The sequence below is a fragment of the Rhopalosiphum maidis genome, chromosome 2 (genome assembly GCF_003676215.2).
Source record: "Rhopalosiphum maidis isolate BTI-1 chromosome 2, ASM367621v3, whole genome shotgun sequence".
NCBI lineage: Eukaryota > Metazoa > Arthropoda > Insecta > Hemiptera > Aphididae > Rhopalosiphum > Rhopalosiphum maidis.
Window position 1 is genome coordinate 68,471,926 of NC_040878.1, and position 19,829 is coordinate 68,491,754.

At 25.6% G+C, this 19,829-nt stretch overlaps 1 protein-coding gene across 5 annotated transcripts; it reads left to right on the forward strand.

The window, feature by feature from the left end:
* Positions 1-232: 232 nt before the first annotated feature.
* Positions 233-18,120, forward strand: LOC113551258 (acyl-CoA synthetase family member 2, mitochondrial-like). 5 transcript variants are annotated; one of them, XM_026953396.1, is made up of 16 exons: positions 250-385; positions 2,339-2,500; positions 8,952-9,024; positions 9,104-9,194; positions 10,599-10,788; positions 12,116-12,244; positions 12,870-13,093; positions 13,164-13,266; positions 14,017-14,121; positions 14,211-14,365; positions 14,653-14,827; positions 14,961-15,068; positions 15,386-15,534; positions 16,093-16,234; positions 17,099-17,209; positions 17,288-17,416. In XM_026953396.1, the coding sequence occupies exons 4-16, from the start codon at positions 9,127-9,129 to the stop codon at positions 17,414-17,416; spliced, it is 1,788 nt and encodes a 595-aa protein (XP_026809197.1). In that variant the 5' UTR covers positions 250-385; positions 2,339-2,500; positions 8,952-9,024; positions 9,104-9,126. The 5 variants fall into 5 exon arrangements, with proteins under 5 accessions (XP_026809195.1, XP_026809197.1, XP_026809198.1 ...); XM_026953397.1 differs by having other exon boundaries at positions 2,339-2,420; XM_026953394.1 differs by lacking the exon at positions 2,339-2,500 and having other exon boundaries at positions 233-385.
* The last annotated feature ends 1,709 nt before the right edge of the window (positions 18,121-19,829 follow it).

Genomic DNA, 19,829 nt, shown 5'->3' on the forward strand with positions numbered 1-19,829 from the left:
TCAATATTATTACACAGATTAAAAATGTACAATGTACATTTGTACACATATTGATATAAGTGCATCGTTATGATAAATCACGACTGAAGTCTGAAAACAATCAGTATAGTTAATAAAAATTGAATATATACATAACCACGGGAAAGGTACCCAACTAAGAAACGCTATTCATGACTTCGTGTATCAATAATTAAAGTAATAGTTTTTTTTTTTAATATTATTTATAATGGTTTCAGATTCAGATTGATTATATAATATATATGTAGTTCAATAATTTTTCGTATGTTCATTTCAATTATATCAGTTGGTCTATAATGTTTTGTGAAATAATATAGACGGGAATTTATAGAATGCAAAGTGTTGTATAGTTTGCAGGTCTATAAAGGTAAGTACCTACCTATGTATAATGCATTTATAACTTTATAAGTATTATGTTATAACATTCCATGTATACCTATTATGCATATGAATATTTACTACCGGTCGGGTTACGTCTAGTCATAGAATTAATAACTTACACCACCTTAATTATAATAATATCACATTGCATCTCTGAATTAGCATAGCCAGTATTGGTACCTAGAGTATAAGTATTAAGTATAACAATATTTTTCATTAAATACAAACAAAAATAAAAATTGAGATTATCACAAAAGTTAATCAAAACATTTTTTAAATAAATTGAAATTTAATAAATAAAAACTATAATGTATAATAATTTTTAATAGATTAAACGTTTTAACATTTCTGTAGAAAAATAATCGTGATGTGTTTTTCTTTTATGGTACTTTTATATCAATGAATACTCATAAATAATTTTTTCATCAACTAAAAATATTTTTAATTTATGAAATTATTTATTTTCAGTATTTTTGTAACTTTTATAGTAATTTTCGTAGATATTTTATTGTTTTTATTTTATATATTTGTGGCACATATTATTTTAATATAAGGAAATTATAAAAACTTTAAACTTATATCCCTATATGAAATTCGGATGGATTACGATTAATACTTGATTATTATTTATTAATAATTAATTATTCTTGTTGTTCTTGTTGCTTATTGGTATAATGATATTATTGGAAATCACAGTTCTCCAAAAAAGTATTGGCCAATTGCTTTGTTGTATAATACGTATGTGTCAAGTGTAGGTACTTAGTAATTCAGTATAAGTATAAGTTACTGCAATGGACATTGATAAAAGAAAAAAATCAAGTTAATAAATTTTTATTCTCTAGAATAAGAAAAATAACAGTCGTAATACCGATATTTTCAAAAACCGGTTTGACATTAAAATTACCGTTTTCTTTAACTTTCTTTTTGTTTTTCCCTATTATTTTCAATAGTACAGGGAATTTTTTTCATTTTTATTCCACAAAAAGTATCAACTATATCAAATATTTCCCATTTTAAAATCTTAATTTTTTTTTATAATAAAATGCATATCCTAAAAATCCACATACATAAATGTAAAACAAATGCATTCATTGCTTCATTTGGAACCTAAAATAAAATCCAAAAAAATGCGTATGCTTTTCCCCGGGATAAGTCATTGCCATTATAAACACGTAGTGACAACCGATCCGCATTAAACTGCAATATATTATATTGATAGAATATAGGTAAATACTGTCGCAAAAAACTTTCCGAGTGCCGCAACTGTACAGCCGTATTATATTTAATATTTATATTACTTTTTAACAATAACAATATTATTATTATCCGAGAATTCATCCGGAAATACAAAAGTGTTTTAAATGTACGTGTTGTTTTGTCAATAATTTTTGTTTCGAAGGCCTAATAACATGCAATTACCGGAAACCGTCCCTCGATACGCATGCAATGTTTGACAGCTACAAGTATAATCCGAGCTTGATATCATTCTGTAATGTTGTCGTTGTAGCTGGTATATGCGTATTACTGAACACACACACACTCATTTTTATATGTATAATGTATATATATTTATTATAATATATACGCACATGTATGTATATCACAACGTATCCCTTTGAATGCACCCGAACGACGTGGTGTGCACAAGGCACCCCCGAAGAAATTAAACTTTGACAACCCTCTCGCGTTTCGTGCGTTCAAACAAACGATTACCCGGCCGGTACGTCGAATAATATCAGACTATATAATAATAATATTATGTATTCGTGTGTATATTATTACAACATATATGTATATTATTATCTATGTTCACTCGCAATTCTCATCGTATATTTACATATTTTACTGTTGTTATATCGTATTGTATGTGAATGTGTTACTTAAAAATCTTGACGTTTTATAAAAAATAAAATATAATAATGCGTAATATTTGCCCTAGGTACGTTCGGTGTTCATATTGTACCCTGCACCTTTCCTCGCTACGTGTGTTTGTACAATATAGAGCAAAACGTCTCGAAAAGGTTACATCATATTATACAATTATTATAATTACAACAATAAGTTAATTGTTAATTGTCGTTCAACACAATACCTTTTGTCAGTATGTATCACCTATAATATATACAGCTGTATACGTATCATTGTAATATCTTATAATAATGATATAATATTATGCATATTGTTATTGTTTATTGTTTTTGCATTGATTTCTCACAATGCCAAATTCCTATATACCTTTTTACAATATTACATCGACCTTGTATTCTACGGTTAACTGCAAAAAGCGCAGAAATGCATAGGTGGTATAGGTATAGTTTGAAATGTAGTTTAAATGCATTAAAACTGAATGCAATATTACTACAATAGACTATATATAGTCTATATAGAACAGGTTTTTTTTAGGGTAGTTATTACTTTTATTGTTATTTGATCCACAAGCGTCTGAGCGACCATCGTACTTAGCATTGTTATTATTTTATTGTTTAAAATGATCAACTTTTACCCCGGTAGAAAAACGGCTGTATTATTTTATATACGTAGATATTATAATATATGACTATGTACAATATCGTCACGTGCGCGATGAAGGATTTTATGTAAGGAAACACGAATATTATCAGGTATAATGTATTTTGTTTATTGTTTATAGTGTGGTTATTATTTTACCTGTTCCGCTTACCTACCGATTTCGAATTTCCATATAATAATACCAAACTGTACAGTATTACATTATATTGTATACTAATATACTATAGCAGGCTTATAGTTATATTCATTAATAATTTAGTGAATGTTGACAAAACTTAACTTCAGAATGATACTTAAAGATATTATTTTGACCAATTATAATTTGTTTATATTTTATATAATTATTTAAATATTTTAGTTCCTTACAAAGAACTACTAATGCATAAAACATAATATAATTTTCAATATTGATCATAGATATGAAACGCTCAGTAATATATTTAAGTTCAAATCAATTTTAAATTTTAAAATCGACTAATTTTAACCGTTAAATCAAATTTTTTAGAATCATTTCAGTATTTCACATAATATTATTAAATTACATAATATTTAGGTCATATAATATAAAACAATTGAATACAGTCTAAATATCAATAAAATTGATCATATTTTTTTAAATATTATCATAAAAATAATGTTATTCGAAAGTTCGAAACTATCAAATTTGTGTGATAGAGCCCTCATAAATTATTAGTTTTTACTCTTATTTGTAACCCACATAAAAAGCCTATAAAAGTTTGTATTAAAAATATTTAAATTTTAATGATTTTAAACATATTAGGTTTATTGAAACGTAATTTTTATTATATTGTAACAAAAACAACGGTAGAAAATATTTGATGAATGATGGGTTTGTTTGTTGTAATTTAAGAAAGAAAAATATTAATTAAAAAAATTTTTTTTAAACATAATAATATATCTAATTATTTAATCTTAATTGGAAAACATATCTTGCAGCGAGTTATGGTAGTACGGTAATAGATAGGTACTTTTTAGAAGACTCCAGAATTGAGAATAAAATATTTTGGGCTCGATATCCCTCCCTCTAATTACACATATTATGCGTATTTTTTTATGATAAAATTATACTTCATTAACTTTTTGAATTATAATTTATTATTACTATGATTTATTAATGGCTGTATTAGTATTATTCATTTATTCCTAATGATATAATTAAGGTTTCTTATCTAATGAATTTGTAGTATTCTTGATAAGAATTTATTTCGATATTTGTAATAAACAAAACAAAAGTTAATTTAGTCGGAATATTAATCAGCTCTTTATAGTTCTTCGTTTAACTATATTTTTAGTAAGCAAATATCCAGTGTGATTTATATTATTATCATTGATACAGGATGTATGTTATACATTCATTAATTATCAATATTATAATTAATAGCATTGATTGTATGTAAAATAATAAATTAATAACCATTTCAAGTTTTTACCATCATTAATGATTTTTGAACCTTTATCAAATACATACGTTAAATAATAATTTACCCAAACGAGTAACGACATTAAAGAAGTTACTAATAAGTATTAGGTAAGTAAAAACTAAAAAATAATAATGTATTTAAGTTATCCGGATAAGTGAGTGCATAAATAATTTATTGATACTCGTTAATAAGCTATTTATATTGAAAATCTAATAAAATGTAAAGATTTAATTTCGTTAAGTATATTACTTCGTATTATCATGATAAATTAATTTTGAAAAGTCTACATCTAAAAACTATTATAATAATTATGATGATCGATTTCAAGCAAATACGAGTAGGTATACTAGGTATTAATAAAATACCAGTAAATTTTGTATCACAGTTATCACACCATAAAACCAACTACTATAGCATTTGGCATTTTTGTGGAATACCTACGAACTACGTCAAAATGATTTTTTTTCTAATTGATGAATAAACTCTGTACATTTACATAGTTCGTTTTTATCCTATTTTTGGCATAATCTTAAGACAATCCTCATCATAATTAATTTGTTCTTACAAATACTACGAAATTTATCAAATTTGTTTAAACCATTAATATTATTAATTATATAATTCACGTGGAATAATTGTTGGCAAAAATTAAATCAATATACTATACTATTTATATTTAATAGTACCTATCGGAGTACCTATTTTATATTAATTATTTGTAAAACATTCTTAGAAATACAGAATGACACACCTTCTTTGCTCAGAATTGTTTTTATACGTATTGATATATTATTAAATAAAATTTTATATTTTTATCACATTCATTAAAATTTACTTATTTAAAATAACGAGATACAATATGTTCGTAATGAACTATAGGTACAGTAGAGTGATTTCCATGGTTGTTTTTATAATGAGAATTATTAATAAAATAAAAAATATATTATTTTATTTATCATATTATATTGAATGTTATTATTATAATACTCATGATATTTATCTTTATGCTAATAATGGATTTTCACACGTATAGATATGGTTCATCAAAAGTAGGAAAAAAAATAGAGTGATTTAAAATTGTTTATAATAATATATATTATATTACAGTCAAGTGTATTACATAATGCCTAGTTTATCGCAGTTGCGTTATTACTGTTGTAGTGCTCACTTCTATTCTATGGTTTTTTCGCTCATACAATTATTCATCTTTTTCTTTTCACTTATTAACATATTTTCGAACACATATTAAATAACACTAAAAAAGCTTGAAGTACATTTCTACTCTACACGTAAGGTAAATGTCAAAACCTATACTTTTATAACATTGAACTTATTTTTAGTTGATTTAAACACTATATACATGAATAATAGTTACCTTAGGCCAGCCCCCGCTACCTGTGCGATTGTCATGCAGTCCTAAGTCGGCCTTCTTGTCTCTTATCATAATAAGTGTCCCAAATCGTCTCTTACTAAACACTACTGTGAATACAACCAAGAAAACGGTCCCACCGTTGGTTATCGCTGTTATCAGTTATCACCAAATCGTATAATCTGACTGACAATTTAAGTTCATCCTCTGACTTCTTTGATATTGAATATTACAGGCAAACGATTGTAACAAACGGCTTTGCTTATCTAATATTTATATCTCACCGTAATATAAAAAGGATTCTAACATTTTCATATCTGTAAATTATACACCTCATTGGCTAATTGAAACTACTGTAAAAGAATATAGGACTATTTTCTGTTCAAGATAAGATATGTAGTCGGCATCCGATCAATGCGCATTGCGCAAGGATGTGGCTAAACTACACAGCAAGTATAATAAATATAAATGTTGACTCAGTGGAGAGGACAAAATACGCGTGTTGTTTAACCTCCGCTTGACAAAAACTGGTCACCGCTAAATATTTTTCTCATTTTTAATAGAGTATAGAATTAGCGAAAGACTATGATTTCTTCAAATGAATCCCAAATCCCAATTAATAATATACAAATTAGTAAAAACCCTATCTACTACTTACATTTGTTATATGTATAGTCGAAATAATGCACTCTTAGATTCTACAGTCTACACAGTATAGTAGTCATACACCCTAAAGAAAAAAATTATGTTTTAATACCCTCATAACGATTTAAAAAAGATAGATAATGTTGCATATTCAGCATTTGTATTACATTATATTACACTTTGTATTTATATATAATCAGCAGTATTATATTACGATTGGTGGGGACTGTCTATCGATTATTATCAAGTAAAATTACAATGTTAATCATTACGGTTTATGCTGTTAATAATAAAGGCCTATAAAACACGTTTCTGAAGTGAACTAAAAAAAAAAGATAAAATAAACCTAACCAGAAATAATTTAAATGTCTATACTCTATATGCTAAGGTTCTTCTACAATTTATCTTTATTAAAATGTTACCCGAGCTAATAAACTCGGAAATTTTCGATCTATCATACTTGCATCATTTAATAATTTAAACTTAAGGAATTCTACAGAATAAAAATCTATCATCTACCAATGCATGCAATATAAGTGCTACAACCAGACCCTCTGTTACACAGAATACAGATAGTAAATATTGTTAGATACATTTTATAATAAAAAAAAAAAAAAAAAAATGATTAGGTTAGTCTTTAACTTATAAGCTACATATTCTTCAGGTTATATATAGGGTAGGGGTTTTTAATTTAGTATGCTAAATAGGTAATCAAGTAAACTCTTGAAAATTGTTAACGTTATTGAAATTATATAATTTTGTTTTATAATATTGTTTTTTAAATATTTTTGATAATTATTTTTTGTGTTTTACTTTTTTGAATAACATGCATATTTAAACTTTATTCCTTAGAATTATATTCTTCTGAGAAGTTTTATGTATGAAATTGAAGTTTAAACTAGTGGTTAATAAGATATAAGACTTTTTAATATTTACACTTTAGAGCCGGTGCATATTACGGAACGGTTATAAATCAGACGGCTTTTTTATCGTACCTATTAAAATATTATCATGCTATAAAGTATAAGGTGTGGTTAAGTGGAGTGGAGTGCCAACAATGCATGATCTCTGCAAAATGTTGGTCTATCTAGCTTATCAAAACTTAAAATATTTTTAAATTTATAAAATAAAATTATTACTTGTTTAAAATTCATTTTTTATGGATATGGAGTAGGTATTTAATGTTAGAAGAAGTTTTCAAATATGTTATTTGATAATATTACATATTATGATGATAAAATAAAAAAATTTAAGATTTATTCAAAAATAACTACTCTTAGGATATAAAATAAAAAATAAGTATTCATTACTAATTAGTTTTTTTTTTTTATTGATCTTGATAACAACTCGATGGCAAAGGCCATCAGCTATATAATTACTTAATTACTTGTTAAAATTAGTAATAAAGTATCATAAATTATACTAATCATTTAATTATATTTTGTTGATTATAATTAAAATGTATTATTTATTATCGTAGTGTTCAGTTATTTTACTCATATTATAATAATTTTTTTTTACGTGTACGTGTTTCATTATTATTTTGTATTTGTAACTTTTGAAATCGGGTATATGCAATTCAATTTGTGTAATACTCATGAGCACTTACAGGTTACGTGTAATTTGTTTTTTCTGAGCAGTTTATTTAAATTCTGATAATTGTAAATAAACTTTTGTAGGTACATTTGAATAAGTAAAAATATTCAATAAATAAAAAATAACTAGGAATTCATTATTTTACCTGGATATTGAGCTTGGCAATCGTTTGTTAAATCTACCGATTTTTTATTTTTTTTTACTTAAATCGTGATACAAATATAAATGACACATTCACACCAGTGGTTCTCCAAACTATACGCAGTGTATCAGCATTTTTATTATACAAGAAAATTATATATATTTTAGTTAAACTCGGAAAAATGTTAATTTAATTTGAACTATACATACATACATACATACATACATTATATAAATATTTATAATATACCTCACAGGGAAACAAACTACATTTTAATAAGCTAAATTAATTACCTATTTAATTTAATCTTCTAATATTATGATTAAAATTATTATGCATAGTTTTGGTTTTTCATTGAATAAATGAAATTTATTTTGCTTTCGTTTTCCGTTGATAAAAAATAAATCTTGAAAGTAAAACACTTTATTTTACAGTTGAATACGCGTATGCTCTTTTCGATGTAATCGCGAACATGAAAGTATAAAAAGTAAAACTCGGTCAGAACTGTATACATTTTTTCGTTTATGTTTTCGTTAAAACAAAACTGTTGTCTGTATCGTATAAACATTTAAAGGTTTTTTTTTATTATTATAAGTATATTCAAGTATCCAGTTTAATTAAATACTACTGTAATAATCAACCAATTACAATACTTTCACTTTACTCTTACTATATTTTCAGTCACTGTCAAGTGTCTACAGTCAAATTAATTTTGTTCTTATATGAGTATACTTATAGCGATGGTTCATTTTATATATTATATTATATATGTGTATACATAATTTTTTTAATAACACTAATAAATAACATAATATCATATTATTTTCAGATTTTAAAATAATACTGATATTTGTTAATCAATTCCAGAACGTCGTCTAGTATATTGAATGGAACAATAAGAGGTAAATACGAATTTATGTTTAAGATTTAATAAACAAAATTATTACTGGTATACTGTTTAAACGATTTTTTTTATGTCAGGTGACTATTGAGTTATTAATAAAATGACTAAATCTTCGGTATTTAAAGTAACAAATCTAAAAGGATTACGTGATATTAATAGATGTCAAATGTAAGTATTTAATGAAAAGAGTTTTACATATTTTTTAATATTATAATCATCTATATTCGATATACGTATATATACTGTGTATTTAGTACAGTATACGTTTTAGCGTTTTAAAAATCTCAAAACATTTATTATACTTATTATTATTATTATTGTAAATGAAATACGTTATAATCTATTGTATGGTATATATTTAAACGTTTTATATAATAATTTCTACATATTTGGACAATTCAACATTATAATAATAATATAATTTACCTAAAAAGTATACATTTTCAAAATCTGGCTTATACGAAAAATCTCACGCATTACGGCATGAGTGAGTATTAATAGGGCATGTTGTGTTTTTTTATTTTAATTGTGTGAAAACCGCCTAAAGACGAATAACAAACTGTAGTATTAAAATATATTATAAAATTCAGAGGGTACATGTCACACGTCCGCCCTCTAGTTTTCTAGACCATTAGATATTTTTTTCGGTTAAATGTACCATGTTTACCACGCAACTGGGTCATTTTCGCATGAATAGCTATGACCTACAAAGCTTTAAGTCTACGACATTTCCGCACACCATTATATAATGAATGAAAATAATCTTGATTTTTAAACGATTAAATAAACCGAACTTTGGAAGTAGTGTCACTGGACGCTCCCTTCCCTCACGTTGTCATATCTAGTCATTTATTTTATCTAATTTACTTATTGTTTTTCTATGTAAACAGATTGTAAATGTCTCTTATAAAAAATAAACTGAACTAACGTTAGGTTTATTACATCTTTTAGGAACATTCTTATGGGGCCTTTGTAAAATGCGTTATAGATAATGCTGAATGCAGAATAATAATTATTTTGTGACATTATTAGTACACATAAAGGTAAATAGTTATAAAATAATCTGCCATTTCTGTGAACTGTAGTGTCGTTTAACGTCAAAAGTTAAATTTTTAAAAAAAAAATTCTAAAAAGGTATGTCAAGAAGTTCCTGGAATTTAATTATTTGAAAATAGTTTTTTCTTTTTCATAATTTTTAAAACCTGTAATTTGATTGCAATTAACTAATTGATAATTAATAATTATAAGATGGAGTGATAACGCGGAAGTGAGAAATTACCTACTGAGAATTGGTAGGTAAAACACATGACATTTTTAATTAAGTACTTATCTATTTGTCTTATTACTTAGTACGTTGGTGGCGAGAGGGGTTTTTAGATATTATTCATATCGAGTAACGTAAGGATGTAGGCTATTATTGAATACGTAGAAGATAAATTTGGTGATTTGCCTGAAGATTTTGTTAGTACTAGAGTGTATAGAGTTTTCGAATATTTGATAGTGTATTGGTATCATTGATACCTAAATTAATATAAACATGTACATTTTAGATACACAACTTTTTTTTTACAGTCATCGAAGATTTTCGAGAAATAATCACTGGTCAAAGTATAGTTATTTATATGGGGCTTCGAGTGATCCTCTTAAACCTTATACAATCGGAGGAGTTTTCAATGACGCCGTACAACAGACTCCGGATCGAGAGTGCCTGGTTAGCCAACACGAGAACAAACGACACACGTTCGCCACCATGGATTCCGAGGTCAGCAAAAATTAAATAATAAAATTATGTTTCGTTTTATCGAAAGCGATAATAATGATTTGTCCTATATCTCAGCGGTTCCCAACTCATGGGCCGTGGAGAGCGCGGAACTGGGTTTCGGGTCATAATATATTATTAACATTACTAACGTATAAATTGAAAATAATATTATTATATACCTAATTATATTTTTAGTTATAATAATATTTAATTAACAATAACTACAATGTACTACAAAATTATTAAATAAATAAATATATAAAAATAACTAACTGAATGTTGAGAGGGATTAATTTTAAGGCTAAGACTATCCATTATCCAGTTTTAATCCAGAAATTGTCTCTTTCATAGGAGACAAGTAATGTTAAAAAGCACATTAAATTAAAATTCTATACGTCATTAACGAATAATATAATAATAATGTAATAATAAATGAGTATGTATATAGTTTAAAATAATAATAATAATTTTAATTAATTTAAAAAAAAATTAATCAATTATTATATTTATTGTGATCAAATAGTTTATACACAAATTAATAAAAAAAATTTTAAGTTTAAATTGCAAGACAATTTTGTAACAAAGTCATAGGTAATCCGAACGACTCTTTTCCTCAATTTGCCCTTCAAATTACCGCAACGCTACTGTATACATATATACTATATACATAAATATATTATAGGTGTACTGTTGGTCATTAACCCTTTCCTGCTGAATTATTTTTTCCCAGTTCACAGCACTGTGCTGGGATAAAATTTTATTTTTAAATATTTTTTTTCGTCTTGTTTTGAATATTTTTATAGTTCAAATAATAACTATCAATAAAAAAAAAAAAAATGTTTTAGTAATTTTTTTAGCAGATATTAGTTAATTAAGTTAGTGATTGGTTCCCAAATAGTCGATAATGAACTATTATTTCAGTTTATCAAATAATAACAATTTGAGAACTCTAGAAAATCAAAACAATTATTTTGCTTATAACTTTTTTATTATTTATCATATATATTTTTTTACTGTCTCTTTGGATTCGTCTAATTATTTACCATTTTACGATATTATCACATTATCGGTACCAGCTTTTGTTGATTTTTAAAATGTGCGTCCATAGCACACCAAAGTCGTTTACATATGTGCGTCCATAGCAGTAAAAGGGTTAATGGGTCTCAAAGATTTTTTTTAAAAATCGGTTCCCCGTACAGCTAAAAAAGTTGGATACCGTTGCTATTATATTATTATCTTTATACAATTACGACACACAACACATAGAAAAATATGTACTTGTATACTTTAAATGAGCATTTTAATTGATTGACATTCATTTTGGCAGGTGGATAAGTTGTGTAGGAGCTTTAATGCCATTGGCCTCAAACACGGAGACCGGGTTGGAATATGGATGCCTAATTGTGTATTATACTATACGGCGATTATCGCGACAGCTCGCCTGGGACTGATTTTGGTATTATTTCATTATTTGTTAATTTTTTATTATTATTTGCTAATAAAAAATAATAAAGTTTACATTTTATATGAATTTTGTTTTGGAAAAAAATACCATTTTTTTGTTTATCTTTTACATTGTACGCATTGTGGTAAATTTTTGATATTCTTCTATGTCATCTATGATATGTGTTAGTGAGTTTGATGTAATGATAAAATGCAAACAAAGTGCACCTTTTTGATTAAAAAAAAGTAAGAAATAAATTGATAAATGTATATCCAACCTATACTTTGCTGATAGCAATGATATTGACATTGGCTTAATCTATGAGATGTGAATACCATTTTAATTGATAAAAATTAATTTTGTAATTTGTTTGTTGGTGTGTAAAATGACAGTAGTTTTATTCAAGGATCTTATTGTTAGTACTATATTACTTATTGTGAGATTTAATGCTTTTTTTATATTATATTTATATTATCAGGTCATTCAGATCCATATTGATAGTGTATGATAAATCGTTATTTGTAACTGTTAATTTATATCATAACATTTATAACAGTATATAGTTTTAACCAGTAAAAATAATGTATTGATATTAAATTGGATTTAGTCGGTGTCTTTATGTATGTGATGATTTTAGGTAAACATTAATCCAGCGTATCAGAGTGACGAACTAAAACACACTTTAATTCTGGCTGAAGTAAAGTGTCTATTAACCTTAGAGAAGTTTAGAACTCAAAACTATCCTGAAATATTGGAGAAGATTGATTCAGACATTTGGAAGCGACCGTCTAATACGCCAATTAAATCTAAAACGATACCTATGCTAGAATCAGTAATTTTTGATTCGGAAAACAGTATAAAGTTAGCGTTTGCAAATAATTTCATTATATATGCATTAGTTTTACATTTGATATCCTAATATTTGTTACAGTGGTGCTTATAATTTACAAACATTCTTGGACCTGGGTTTTAATTCAAATTATAGTATTCCTAATGTTCAACCAGACGAAGGATGCATTATTCAGTTTACTTCAGTAAGTCAGAGAGTAAATTTTTAAGCGTATTATGTATTGTATTATGATATGATATTGTGATGAAATACTATTTTTTATACAAATAATCGATTAATACCGTTTTATTTACGTATGCAATCTTTTTTTTTTTACTTATCATCTCATTTTCATAAATAACATACGTACATAGATACCATAGTCAAATACTGATCGTAAGGATGTTTATAAGTATAATAATATTATAAAATATAACATTTCAATGATTATCTTAGTAGTCATCTACAGTTAATACATTTAATAATGACTATTGCTTAGTATTATAGAATACGAGTATAACATAAAATTTGTATAATAATTATTATATTAATATTGTAATATCAATTACTGATTATAAACTATGTAAATCAGGAATTACGTATTTACCTTATTTTAATAAAATAAAACTGCAGCTTGTAAAATTATGATACTATATGGTTGTTGAAAAAACAAATAATATAATATTGTAATATATAATATTTATTACCTGCAGCATTTTAAAATTATATGTTTTGAATTACATTGAGTATTTCCATCAATGTTATGTTAACAAATGTTATTTATATAAATAAAAAATTATTTTTCAGTATCGTAAAGATAAACTTTCTAAATGATTTTTTGTATGGTATAGATCTCAAGTATATTTATCTGATTGGTATTAATTGTGCACATACCTAAATGTATTAAATTCTATATAATACAATTTTTTGTTTTATCAATTGGTAATATTTTTAGGGTACCACTGGTAAGCCAAAAGCAGCGCTATTGAACCACTTTGCTCTAATGAACAACGCATACTCTATTATGAAGCGTTTAGGAATCATAGATGACATTAGTGAAGTATGTAGTTAAAAGAAATATTTTAAAAATAATGTAGTTATAACATACTAGCCTATCTATCTAATGATATGAATACTACTTATGTTTAGGGAAAATTACACAAATTCTGCTGTCCAATGCCTTTATTTCATGCTTCGGGTTTATCCATTGGTGCTCTTGGACCTATGGTTACCAAATCAACCATTTTTTTACCGTCTGGTCATTTTGATCCGAAAGTTACGGTCGATGTCCTCACGAAAGAAAAGTTAGTAAATGCGTTTATTTGATTTTGTTTTAAAAACAGTTAATTCTAATATGTTTATTAATAATTGTTTGTATTATTTATGATATATAATAAATATTATGATATGTACTAATTACTGATACATAATATTATTTTTATTACCAAAATTGTTGTTCTAAAATATATCGATACAACGATACTCTATAGCGTTTTGAATTTTCTGGAGTATCAATACAAATTTGTATTGACTCATTTTTAGATATATAAATAAGTAACTATTAATACGAATAATCGCATTAATATTATAGATGTACAATTTTATTTGGTACGCCGACGATATTCATGGATACCATGTCCATTTTCGAAAAACTTCCGCCAGAACAACAACATAACCACATTAAGAAGGCAATGACAGGTGGTGCCACTTGTTCTCCGAATTTGATGATTAAGTTTAAGAACATGTTTCCACGCGCTAAAATATTGGTATTTTGAAACTGATTATAAAAACTTTTTTCTTCATAATTTTTCGTAGCAATTAAGTCTTCAATAATCTTGATAATTGAAACAGTGTAATTAATATTATAATTATAATTTTCGAATTATTCAATAATTTTAGTCTTTGTTCGGGATGACAGAAACCAGTCCCTGTACGTTTCAAAATTTCTCAAACGATTCAGATGAACGGATAATGTCGACGATGGGTTTCATACAAGATCACGTAGAGGTCAGTCGTTAGTATGGAACCTAACAATATTAATTATTCATATGATATAAATTGGTGATAGAATGGGTGGTATAACTTACAATATTAATTACCATATTACAAAGTGTTCAGGAAAGCTTTTTTTTAAACATTTAAGTTAGCAGTCTACAGTCTCTTCGCCCCCACTCAATGCCTTTACATACTATACGTATATGTTGCAAAATTAAAGTTACAGTGAATAACTTTAATATATTATTAATTATAGACTGTAGTGGATCGTTGATATTACGTGAAAAATATTACTACCCATGACATATGAGTGTTTTGTCAATTTCTAGGCGAAAGTGGTCGATACCAATGGCAATATGGTACCATTCGGGACACCCGGAGAATTGTTGATTCATGGATACTTAAAAATGAATGGTTACTTCAATGACGAAGAAAAGACAAAAGAAACGATTGATTCGAACGGATGGCTACACACAGGGTAAATATATTGTATTTTATTACAGATTGGTTTTTTTTATCGTGTCTAAGATTTTATAATTTTTATCTTTTACCCTAAGATAATATTTATGGTTCTTGATAAAAGAATCATCCTATACAGCAGGAGGCAGGGGTGGCCAAATTTATTTTGGTCACGATCTACTAAAAATATACTTCACATTTGAGGATCGACTTGCATAAAATATTTTTTTATTATTGAATAACTCTATAGTCTATAATTATTAAGAAACATACTTGCATAAAGATTATTGTGTATATAAACATATAGAAGTATTATAAAGTAATTACTAATTACTACTAATAATATGATAATAAATAATAATTTCTAATCTAATTACTAACGTCTAATTAACATATTAATTTTTTGAATAAATGTGACATTGTATGATAAACTTTGAAATTGTCTGCGATCGACTGTTTAGCCGCCCCTGCTATATACACATGCAATTTAATTGTACTTATACTTTTATATGTTATTAACTCAGTATATATGATATCGCGAGTTTATATTATTATATGATTATATGATTATATTTAGAGATCAATTCGTTTTATACGAAGACGGATATGGAAATCACGTTGGCAGATTAAAAGAAATGATTATTCGCGGCGGCGAAAACTTATTTCCTAAAGAGATAGAATACTTTTTGGAGTCTCACCCCATGATTTCACAAGTCCAAGTAATTATATGCAAACTTTAAGTATAGACTTTGTATGGTATGTAAATATTAAGTAGGTACCTATAAAATTGATAAAATATTTAATAATTCAATATTGGTATTTTACGTCTATCGTAGGTAATATAATATTTGGTATGTCAATTGTACTTAATATTAATGTAAAATAAAATAAAAATTTAATATGATTATCAAGCACTCGTTGTACACGCAGTTTTATTTGACAAGCGTAGTTTTTTGCACAAACACTGTTATTATATTTTAGTTTGTATAGATCTATTTTATTGATTCCTGTATCGGCATAAATTTCAATAAATATAAATTTATTGAATTTATAAATCTTACATAGGTTAATATAATAAATAATAATAATTAATACTTAATATTTTTATTCTTTTGATGAAGTATGTAAATCAATAAACCTAAAATATAAAATGTTTGTCAAATGTTTAGTGTTAAATTAAATCCCTTTAAAAATAATAATTAGTATCCGTTTTAATCTATCACCAAATATAATATATGTAAAAGTAAATTAATTTGAAATCAAGTAAGTGTATTTATAAATATAAAATCTTTTTAAACTATAATACATGAATCTATTCTATTAATTAAAATGTTTTCGCCCAGCTATGCTTAATACTTTCAAAATATAATGCGACCCACAGGAATACAATTTGAACGTTTTGTGATTTAATTCTTTACAATAAATGGTCGTAACTGTTGTATACTTGTTAGTCGTTATTCATATAATTGTATGCTAAAAACCACACCCTAAGAATGCGCTCTATTACTATTATTTTGTCCCAATAATATTCTTCTAATCTAATCTTACATGCACACTATAACGATACTCTCTGTCTATCACAGGTATACGGTGTACCCGATGAGCGGATGGGTGAAGAAGTGTGTGCCAGCGTCATTCTCAAAGAAGGGGCTACGGTCACCGAGGCAGACATAAAAGCGTACAGCAAAGGAAAGGTTGGTTTGTGATGCAACTTGTTTTTTTAATCTACGGAGATAATACACAGCGGTTGTGTCTGTTATCGTATTTTTCAGATAGCCCATTTTAAGATCCCCAAATACATATTCATCGAAAAGGACGGGTTCCCGATGACGGCATCGGGCAAAGTGCAGAAGAACAAATTAAGCGAAATAGCGATTACGCGGATTTCGAGCCCAACCTAATATAGTTATGATAATACGACGTATTACATAAGCCCCCGTCAACACATATCAACACAATCTTATGTGTTACTATGGCGATTGCTAATTTTTAAAACTTTATTAGCTGAGCTATGTTTTATCGTAATATATTACCATACATAAATACGGCACCTATATAATTATATGTAAACAGGAAGTCGTGCCGTAATGTTTACAAAGTTCATTATGTAAATAGGCTAAATAATCGTATTTTAATTATTTATTTTACGTTAATTGTGTGTATTGTTACTTTATTATTTTACAAATCGATTTATTTGATTGGATTAATAATTATGTATTGCCGCAGTATTACGATCTGTCGCTATAAATTAATAATTATAATAATATAGTATTAGTATCAATAATTTTATTTATTTTTCTATTAATACACATTTGTAGTAGTTAGGTACTTACTCAAAAATATTTCGGTATCTTATTTTTATATTGTTGTACGGATTGATTATTGCATTGTGTTAATATTTTAATGATAATTTATGTAGATAAATTAATAGAACTGCAATCAAATATGTGTAACTCATGCAAGAAGGAAATTTCAGTCTAGTGCTACACACAACGACAACGACTGAATAGCTCACTTCCCGCCCACATCACATAAATACATAATACACTTAATATAGGCACTATTTAAAACTTTGAACAAAATATTAATACAATATTATTATTTTTAATTGCATTTATTTAATTAATTATTGTATAAGATCGATGTATACAATTATTAAAAGTTAAAATATAGTATGATCAAATTTTAAACAATCATTATTAATAAAAATTTAGAATATTTAATTTTATAAATAAACATTGAATAAATTAATTTAGGTACTTTTATATTTTATAATTTTATATTACCAATTTTATTTTTATAATAATAATATGAGCAATCCTGTAAAAATAAATATAATTGAGTTTCGTCACTATACAGGTATTATGTGTAAAGGTTTGTCACTAATTTAAAACCGCTTTTTTGTATAGTATTTTTAAACCATGGAATCGAGTAAGTGAAATATAGATATGTTGAAATTATTTTAATAATTAATTATATGATTTAATGATTTAATTTATCGACACATTTATTTTTTTCTTGGCAATTTTTATTTTGACTACGCATCAGTATTGTAAATAGTATTGTTTTTCAAATGAAATAATTATGATTCTATTAGCAAAAAATATCTAAAAATAATATTTTTATTGAATAATTAAATTAATTATTAATTTAATTTTAATTACTTATTAATAAAGTTAACGAGTAACTATAAAAGTGCTAAAAGTACGCATTTTTATTTGGTATATATTTATTTTTTAAATTAATCATACTAATTTATTTCGTCATATAAATAATGTTTTTTAATTATTAACATCTTGTCTAAGGAAGGTACCGGTGAATCATGTGGATATGTTGGAGTGTAAGATCTAAAATACATTTAATTATATAAACTTTATTTTACTTATGTATATATTTTATATAACAATATAGTTAAAAATAATACATTCAACGGTTTTTAAATTTAGTCAAATATATGTTATAAGTACCATTTTAATGAAATAGGTTTCTAGTAAGTACTGATTTTTAAACTATCTACTGACTTTCAATAATTTTTATTTAAAGTAATAAATAAAGTATATATGTATAATTTTAGACATTTGAATAGGTTATTTTATTTAAATTTATTTAATATAATTAATGTTATCACTTTATATTAATTTATTGATTAATAATGAATATTTAATTGTTGTATATAAATAATGGTTGGTGTATGGATTATTTAATTAACATAACATTGTGTACTATAATCTTAAAAAATAGGTCAATTATAGTAATTAAAAATATAGTAAACAATTTTAGGTTCATAGTACAAATTTCCTTATAATTAAAACAAAAAAAATCAATAAAAAATACTTTAGATAAATTATAAAAACAATCTGCGCTAAATATTACATATTATTAATATTACAATAACTTACAGAAACCGGATTATTTATACATATTAAAATTTAATGTCGTTTTATATAGAAATAATTATATGCAAGGTACACTCAATGCATCTTGATAATTTGAGGTAACTAACCTCTCTGGAAATATTTTTTAATGGCATAGTCACAAAATAAAAGCCATCGCATAGGTTATATTATTATAATACATTTAACCGTTTTACATTTTTATTTAAATAAAATAAAAATATTGATACTAGATACTGTAGTATACTGGTAGTCCGATTACAGTTTCTAGGTAATAATTTTTAATGATTTTTTACAGGTATTTCAGAAGTTGCTTAAAGTTTTAATGCCGATAATAAAATATGGTACAAGCATAATTTTACGTAACATATTACATTGTATAAAAATATAAATATTACCCTACAGCGTAAAATTTAGTCAA